Consider the following 9,073-nt stretch of genomic DNA (forward strand, 5'->3'; position numbering starts at 1 on the left):
TATCCTTCGGTCGAAAGCCAACAAAGATTATAGCTTGAAGTGATCCTAGATAGATTCATTTAAAAAACTAACTTGTTTTGATAGATATTTTTTCAACGTCATTCATGACCACATGTTTCAAGATTATAACTATCTGCAACTATACTACACATCGTTAGGGAAATACTAGTAGTATTTGATAACAGCATAACTTAGATACGAAATATATGATAACATAGCCAGTTAGCTACTAATACATATTACTCTTCCATAGTTCCAATGCATAAGGAAATTACTTTCCCTGGTCCCTCATCCAAGGTATTTATCCTAGATATTAATACGTCAAGCGTTTGATTGCTCAGAAATCAGAATCCAGGGTCGTGAAAAAGGATTTTGAAACGAGAGATTAATATTGGTGGTATACAAACATGCATGCCGACAGTTATAGCCTAAGGTACATTTGCTATTGAGTCAATTTTGTAAAATTGAATTAGATTTTTAATTCATTTTCTTAAGAAATCTCTTGAAACACAATAAATGAACAACTAATTAGATGAGATTTAATTAGGCTTTCCATTGACATACAGCTAGTAATGGAACAAAATAAGAAATAGAACGAGAATAGGTTGTGGTTTGTCCCCCTTGTAACTAAAAGACCTCATTCAATTCCATGCACAAGAAGCAACCAAATCTCTATTCATCCAACCCAGAAAAAGAGCTCCATCTCTTTTTTCAATTCTATATTTATCACCATAGTTCTCGAGCAATTTCTTAATTGTACTATTCATTAATGAACTCAAAAGTTATGGAAAAATGAATACACAGATGTGACTGTCAAAACTACAACTGATAGATGAGCTATGCACATGAGATTCATTGAGTGTGAATGTTGGCATATCTTTGCAAATCAAACACTAAACAGACTGTGAAACTGAAAACACTGTAGGACAAAATCTTGAGCAGGTTCCACTTTCCAAATAGAAGGTTGAAGGAGGAGCTGAGAGCATAAAAGATTAGTCCTACTACACTTAAAATCAAACAAACAAATCTCCATATTTGTGCCTGCATCACCCATCTCCCCATTTGGGAGCCATTCTTTTCTAAGGGAATTGTCTCATTAAATTAAACTCATCCCAAATTCCAAGTATAACCAGAATACCTACCAACACAATATTTTATATGAAAAAAAACAGGTATACATAAGACAATCTTGCTTAATCAAATAGGACTATTATAAGTGATTATATATCAGAGACTCAAACCGAAGACTAATGATAGTTAAGCTGGTGTCGTGCACGGTCATTAACAAAATATATAAGTGAATTGTTTCAAATGTGATGGCTATACTTTAGACCGTTACATTAAAAAAATGAATTTTCTTTTCTGTCTCACTCTGATAATATATAAAAGTGACTTGTTCCAAATGTGAGTGCCGTACTTGCAATAGATCATTACATTAGAAAAATGAATCTTCTATTCTCTCTCTTCTGCCACAATTTTTATTTTCCCTCGAATTGAACTCTTTCATTTCTAGATTCCAACTCTCGATAAGAAACTGGATCCTTCTACCTTGACTCACAAATCCTCATATTTTAATTATATTCCTTTTGCATCAGTTTGTTGGGCTAAGTTTATTTGGGTTGGGCTTCTCGAGTCCAAATCCAGAAAAAGTAGTGCCATTCTACCTTGTTAAAAAACTTGAAACATTGCAGACCATACTTTATTTGTGAAAAAAAAATGGTAAGATAACTGCACTTATCATCTATGTGAATGACATGATTGTTATCGGTGATTATTTCATGAGTAAGTTGAAGATTCACTTGCAATCAGAATTTCATACGATAGATCTTGGAGGTTTAAAGTATTTTTTTAGCCATTGAAGTTATCAAGTCTAAGCAAGGAATATTCTTGTTACAACAAAAATATGTCCTTGATCTATTGAAAGAGACTAGTATGCTTGGTTGTTAGCCTGCTGCTATGCCTATGCAAAATCTTGGCTCGAAGGAAATTCCTGGTCATGTTCCTACTGACAAGGGAAAATATCAAAGACTCAAGACTCGCGACTAGTTTACTTATCAGTTATCACTCACTTGACTATATATTTATGTTGTTAGTGTGGTTGGTCACTTTATGCATAATCAGAGTAAAGTTCATATGGGTGTGGTGTTGTTGTTAGGATTTTGCAGTATTTGAAGTCAGCACCTGGGAAGGGTCTTATGTTTTCTAAGCATAAGCATGCAAATATAACTGAATTTTGTGATGCAGATTGGGGCGTTGTAGGGGGAAAAGCATCAATCAGCAATTGGATACTTCACTGTTGTTGAAGGTAATCTAGTTACTTGGACGAGTATAAACAAAAGGTTGTATCATTGTCTAATCCAGAATTTGAATATAGGGCAATGGTTAAAGGGGTACAAGAATTATTATGGCTAAAATGACTTTTAGAGGGCCTTGGTTTTCCTATTGAATGATCTATGAAATTATATTATGATAATTAGTTTGCAATCAAGATTTCAAAGAATCTGACAAAAAAAGATTGTTCATAATTTCATATAAGATAAGTTTGAAAAAAAATTGTTGAAGTTCCATGTAGAGACTAGAAAATAGCTTTGCTGATTTTCTGACTAAAAATCGTTGCAAGTCCAGCTTTCCAAGACTTACTTGTAAAGTTGGGCATGAGAGATGTCTACGCTTTACTTTGAGGGAGAGTGTTGGCATGATTCACGGCTGTAATTATGCAGGAATTGATAGTAATATATTGTAAATGCAGGGAACAGAAAATTTGTAAGGATTTATTATTTTCTTTAATCAGTCTACTTGACTGCAGTATTGTAACATTACAACAGCCTCATAGAACAAAGAACAATACATACAGATATATTTTATCCCGTTTGAGTCAGCTTGTGGTTTGTCCCCCTTCTAACTTTCAGGGGTAGTAACATAAAGACTGGTCCATGCGCAAGAAGCCACCAAATTTCTACCCATCCAACCCAGATAGAGAGCTCCATCTCTCTCTTCAAATTTATATCTATCACCATAGTTCTCAAGTAATTTCTTAATGGTAGCATTTACCGATGGACTCAAAGGGTAAGGAGTGAAACCAGCAATTGCAAATCTTAATCTCCACTTTCCAAGCAGCTCATGCCGTTCCACCCTCTCAGCCTCTTCACAAGCTATGATGTTAACTATGTCTCTTGCATAGCAAATCTGCTCAATATAGATTCGTTCTTTATACTCTTCGGGAAGATCCACATTAGCATTCATTGACTCGAACATCGCTGAATAATAGTCCAGAGTTTCAAGGAAACGCGGAAAGAATTCCACAATGTTCGTGTTAGATTCTTGTTCAACAAGTGTGACAACCTTTGGTGATAGGCTCCTAACCAATCTCAACAGTCTGTCCCTATGATTCTCAGACACATGATGTAGGATGAATGCAAAGTTTACGGCCAGAACCTCGTCAGATTGAATTAGAAGGTTTTGTAACTGAACATCACAAGCAGAGACAGGTACAGCATGAAATTCAAAGGGCACCTTCAAATCCTCAGCTAGTTTTGATAACTTATTTCCCACCATTTGCAGTGCATCAGCTGATGTTGAATCACCAACACCAGTAATCCGAATGTGGGGAGCTCCCCCTGCCCTTGCTGCAAAATCCCGAATTAGAGTGAGCCACTGAATTCCTTCATTAATTTGGAAATCAATTATATGAATTCTGTCTTCGTTTCTCATAGCTTCTGCAATGGCTCCATTTGCACACATGTATCCAAATTTGAAGTGGAGGAGACATATTTGATGAAACATGTGCATGTAGGAGAGCCGCTTGGCATTTGCTGCTTCATAGCATTTCAAAGCTTTGTAGATTGTGCCCCCAGTGCCTTCCAATCTTGCAACAAGCCCTTCCAACATATATGCTCCCAATCTTTGCATTGGTTCACCAGAAACTGACACCATCTCCCTTATTTTTCTCACAAACCATTCTGCCATTATCAAATCAGTGTCTGCAATTGCTTTGGCACATGCAACAAGGTTGTGCTTCAGCACTGTTTGCATGTAATTACTACCACAGTCAGGCACAACAAGAGCAAAATCAGGATGGGGTTGTAATGAATCAGTTATGTCGGGGTGGTGGAATAGAGGTAGGGTATAATCTGATGATTCTAGAGAGGATCGAAGAATGATGAGAGAATAACTAAAACAGACTCCAACAATGACTAACAACAATTTGATCTTCATGAGTTGTAAGATAAAACAGCCTAAGAAGAAATACAGGATATCCAATTCGAATCCCAGGTGAGTTTGCCTGGATAAGCTGAGAGACATGACAGCAAATGCAGCACAAGAAATGAGACTATATGCATCAGGCTTTGTGTTCACTTCTTTGTCATAGAAAAAGGAATACACTGATGTGGCTGTCAAAACCACAACTGACATATGAGCTTTGCACATAAGATTCCTTGAGTATGAAAGTTGGCATACCTTTGCAAACCAAACAGCTAAGCAGATTGTGAAACTGAAAACACTGTAAGACAGCATCTTCAGCAGGTTCCACTTTCCGAATAAAAGGTTGAAAGAGGAACTGAGAGCATAACAAACTAATCCTACTACACTTGATATTAAACAAACAAACCTCCATATTTGTGCCTGCATCACCAAACTACCCATTTCCATGCCTTTCTTCCTTTCCTAGGGACTCAGACCAAAGTTGCAATTTTTTTATTTTAGCAAACTTTTTTCACAAGAAATTTCCAGGAAAATTCTAGTAATCATTTTTAATATCCTTAATCACTTTGAAGTCCTACCAACTGAATTAATTAGAACGATAGTTCCTGCCACCACACTGTTTAACAATATATAAAAGTGTTTTTTTTTTCATATGTGAGGAGTCATACTTTGGACCAGTACAGTACATTAGAAAAATGAATCTTTCTTTCTCTCTCTTCTGCCACAGTTTTTATTTTCCCACGAATTAAACTCTTCAAACTCGATAACAAACTCGATCCTTCTACCTTGACTCACGAATCACCATATTTCAATTATTCCTTTTGGATCCGCTTGTATCAAGTTTATTTGGGTTGGGCTTTGCGGGTCCCAGTCAGGAAAAAGTAGTACCATACTACCTTTTTGTCTATTCAGTTCAATTGGACCAGACATACATTAATTATTAGTGTAAGAGGAATGTAAGATTTCATTTCTATCAATAATACAAGAAAAAGTCCCAAAACAAAAATTGCTTGATTGGGAGTTTGGGACATACAAAGGTCTAGTTTTTGCTGCAGTTATTTTAAGTCTTCATTCACAGTTGTGATCAGGGGATGAAGTCATAGTGGCAAGAACCATGACCTGCGCACAAACATTAAGCAATCAAAGGTTATTCAAACACTTCTTCTGTGATGCAAAACTTAGATCAACTTAAATCCGGGATTGTTCCAATCCTTGACAACTGAAAAGAGACTCGTAAGTGAAACCTTGCATGGACAACTCTTGTGCACAATGAAGTGGTGTAAAAGATGATGAAAGGGGAAAAAGGTGTGAAAGAGTAATTTCTTCGGGTTCTGATGGATTAACAGGGTGAACCAAACTACAAAAAACGAGATGATAAAAACTGATTTTTGAACACTAAACGACTTTTTCTATTAGAATATCACAAAATATTTTTGTATAAAAAAAAAGTTTGAATTGAATACCACAAAACTTTTTTTTATCAAAAAAGTCTTTCAAAATCCTAATCTATTGCGTTCCCTAAAGTATAATTATTCATCAGTTGATTGGTCTAAAATTTGTTAGCCGAGAGTGAGAACATTACTAAAGTCAATTCAGTCCAAAATTCTGTTTCACACAGACCGAAGTAGTTTGAATGTAGTTTAGGGGTTTTAGATCTATTTGTAGAATATATACTTAACCTTCAAGCATCAGGTCCATTTAAATTGCACTCGTTGCTACGTGAACATGCATCTGTCCTACATAAAACCAAAAAATAAATCAGAGTGATTATCTGTTTTATACTTACTAGGATCCACTTCTGTTGGCATGGCTGCACCTCTAAAGTTGCAAGAACCTCCACTGTGCTTGAACTTCTGATAGTAGCTGTTGAAGGCATAAGAAGCATGGTCTTTTAATGTGTTTGGAAAATAGCAAGGTTGGTTTACTTGAATTTTGCTACAATCTGCACCTCCTCTCCCACAAGCCCAATCCAAGGCTGCCTGCAATTCATTCTCCGTGGTCTGCTCATCAGCTACACACCATTGCTCCAACTCTGCATTCGCTGAATGTAATGTACTTTGTAAGAACACTATGTTGAGGATAAATATGTATGTCCAAGATCAAATCTATCATGTAATCAATTTTAGTTTTTATTTTTAACCATATTATTGGTAAGAAGTATCCATCAACTTCACCCATAACTAATCTTCTTTGGAAACATGGCTGGTTACTTATAATGGCTTCTCCTCTCTCAACTTTTTTTTTATATTATTTATTCTATACAAGACTCAAACTCAGTTTTACTTAAGATAACTAGTCAATTTTAGCTTTAACAAAATATTTTTTTTATTCTCATTATCGTAAACAAGTTTAATTTTAATCAAAGGAAAGGACCGTGTTAAACTAACTATTTAATCAAACAATAACAATGATAATGAAATAAAGAATAATAGAGGGAGGAAAGAAGTAACCGGGAACATTTTGATGTTTACATTTCTGAAATAGAGGAAGCACATTTCTGTTACCTGGTTTTGGAAGAATCATGGACAGGAAAAGTAGAGGAAGCATAAAATTCAGCATGAATGTTGTCATTTTTGGAGAAAAGATGAGAGGCTTTGCTGATTGACAAAGAGTAATAAATATCAAAGACATTAGCAATGTGGTTTAATTATATAGTACAGAGCCTAAGAAAAGGCTAGGAAGTTATGGGCCTCTAGAGAGAATTTTATGTTATTCCCTTGCAAGTGGATCATGCATGGTCTCATTGAAGGTGGGGCTCTCCCTTGAGAATACAATGTAGTGTTGACAGAAAGAACTGAGCTGTAACATAGCAATAGATTAGTTGTTACTTCTGACGCCATTTCCAATTTCAGCGGTTACGCTTTGTCACGTGCTCCGCAATCAAAGAAAGAAAAAAAAACACACAAAAGACTTTTATTCTTTTCTTTTCTGTCAGATGTTCTTCCAACTCAACAATAAAGATTTACCTTTTTTCCCTCTCAATGACAAAATCATTATTTAACTCACTTCCGTTTTTTCTCCCTTAATTTCCCCACACTCTTCTGTTTTACAACCCTTTTTCCTTTTTACCCTTTTCAAGGAAAAAAAATCTTAGTCAGCTAGTGGTCCTCATGTTCTGCTCTATCTCATTTATACAGTGTTTGGTATACAAGTAAAAAATAAAGAGAATAAAAAAAAGAGAAGGGAATGTAAGTAAGTAGAAAATATATTAGAATTTAAGGTTGTTTGATAGAGAAGTAGAAGAGAATATGAATTATTTAATTGGTTTATATTAGATTAAATAAAAATAAAAATTAATATTATTAATTAAATTACACAATTATTCTTTACATATTATAAAATTGACTTCAAATGGAGGATAGAAAAGCAAAAAACCCGACTTCTCTAATCCTCTCGTATATGATGAGGGTATGAAAATGCATGTGGGTGTCACCGAATATTCTCTTCACTTCCACACAAATCCCTTGCACCAAATACACTCTAAAACTCAACTTTCACCCTTTTCCAACTTATGTTACACCAAACATGTCTTAGGATTATTTTGTTGATTTGTTTGAAGAGGATATATTTTTAACAAGAGGATGATTAGTTTTTGTTATTTTTGTTGGATTATTTTAGAGTATTTGTACACACAACTATGCAGGTTGATCCATCATAATAAATAAATAAAAAGTAAATTATAAAAAAAAGTTAATAAAAAAATTATTTATTAAACTAAATAATTTTGGCCATGTCGGATTTGGAAAAAAGAAGAAAGCGTGAAAGATGGAGATGATTTGGAAAACGTTACTCTGAGTTATGCTTTCATGTAAAATACTGTGCACGTTTGACCACGTGAAACACGAAGGAGAGAGAAAGTAACAGAAAACGTCAGCATGGTTGACGTTCTCTGTGCAAAACAAAATCAATGAAAAACGTCAATGATAGTGACCTTTTCTGTACAAAACAAACTCAATGAAAAACGTCACTATGAGTGACGCTTTCTGCACCTGTTGAGGGTTTAGGGACTAGGCACGCAAACTCTCCCTTCCCAAAAATCTGTACAAACCTTTGGTAAAAATTTGATGAAAGCATCAAGAACACATTATGTGAATAACTTTGGTATTCTGGCATCTGTGGCCAGAATGTTTGATCTTGTTCCATGACCTCATATATTAAAGAGGAAAAAATAAAATAAAATTAAGAGACATCTAATTATTTGCCTTGATATATTGTTACAAATTTAAATTCAACAAGTGTGGATGGATGTTTCCATTATTTCTTATTGTTTCATGTGTGTTGTGTAGATACTAGGTAGTGCTCTTTGTCATTGACTTTTAAAACCTTTATCTTATCTCAGCAAGTTAGAATATGAAGCTTATTCCTTAAATATGGGGCCCAGGAATATAGTGTATTATTTCCCTAAAATGTGATATGATATGTTAATAACATAAACTATATAATGACACTCCGAGGCTCTTGTTAGAGGAATAGTAATATTATTGGCGAAGAGAGAGGCATCACATAAGATGATGAGTTGCGTGCCTAGTTCCTCTTTGTGCAGAAAACGTCACCATCATTGACGTTTTTTGTTAATTTTGTTTTGCACAGAAAACGTCAACCATGCTGACATTTTATGTTGCTTTCTCACCACGTGCACAGTTCCTCAAATCGTCTCTATCTTTGACGCTTTCTTCTTTCCTCCAAATCCGATGTGGCCAAAATTATTTAGTTTGGTAAATAGTTTTTTTATTAATTTATTTTTGTAATTTTTTTTATTTATTATGGTGGATCGCCCAGTTATGCAAGAGTTAAATATTATTCATTTTGAATATAAGTCATTATGATTTTGTTTTTGTTCGTTACTTAAAAGATCTCTAACCAATGGAGT

At 34.7% G+C, this 9,073-nt stretch overlaps 2 protein-coding genes and 1 long non-coding RNA gene across 5 annotated transcripts; 1 reads left to right on the forward strand and 2 right to left on the reverse strand.

Annotated features, from left to right (window-relative positions):
* The first annotated feature begins 1,788 nt into the window (after positions 1-1,788).
* LOC145951646 (uncharacterized) lies at positions 1,789-6,379 on the forward strand. The gene is made up of 2 exons (XR_014429508.1): positions 1,789-2,305; positions 5,993-6,379. It is a non-coding gene; the product is annotated as an uncharacterized LOC145951646 (long non-coding RNA).
* On the reverse strand, positions 2,745-4,925 carry LOC109814368 (scarecrow-like protein 21). The gene has a single exon (XM_020378778.3). It carries the CDS (start codon positions 4,648-4,650, stop codon positions 2,899-2,901), a length of 1,752 nt encoding a protein of 583 aa, XP_020234367.1. The 5' UTR covers positions 4,651-4,925; the 3' UTR covers positions 2,745-2,898.
* Positions 5,141-7,038, reverse strand: LOC109814369 (Carbohydrate-binding X8 domain superfamily protein). Of its 3 annotated transcripts, none has more exons than XR_014429507.1 (3): positions 6,708-7,038; positions 5,883-6,235; positions 5,141-5,322 (listed from the first exon to the last, which is right to left on the reverse strand). XR_014429507.1 is itself a non-coding variant. In XM_020378779.3 (3 exons), the coding sequence occupies exons 1-3, from the start codon at positions 6,832-6,834 to the stop codon at positions 5,288-5,290; spliced, it is 417 nt and encodes a 138-aa protein (XP_020234368.1). In that variant the 5' UTR covers positions 6,835-6,958; the 3' UTR covers positions 5,141-5,287. The 3 variants fall into 3 exon arrangements, 1 of the variants encoding a protein (XP_020234368.1); XR_014429506.1 differs by having other exon boundaries at positions 5,883-6,244; positions 6,708-6,983; XM_020378779.3 differs by having other exon boundaries at positions 5,990-6,244; positions 6,708-6,958.
* Between the last annotated feature and the right edge of the window lie 2,035 nt (positions 7,039-9,073).

The sequence above is a fragment of the Cajanus cajan genome, chromosome 9, assembly GCF_000230855.2.
Source record: "Cajanus cajan strain Asha chromosome 9, NIPB_CcT2T_4, whole genome shotgun sequence".
Classification (NCBI taxonomy): domain Eukaryota; kingdom Viridiplantae; phylum Streptophyta; class Magnoliopsida; order Fabales; family Fabaceae; genus Cajanus; species Cajanus cajan.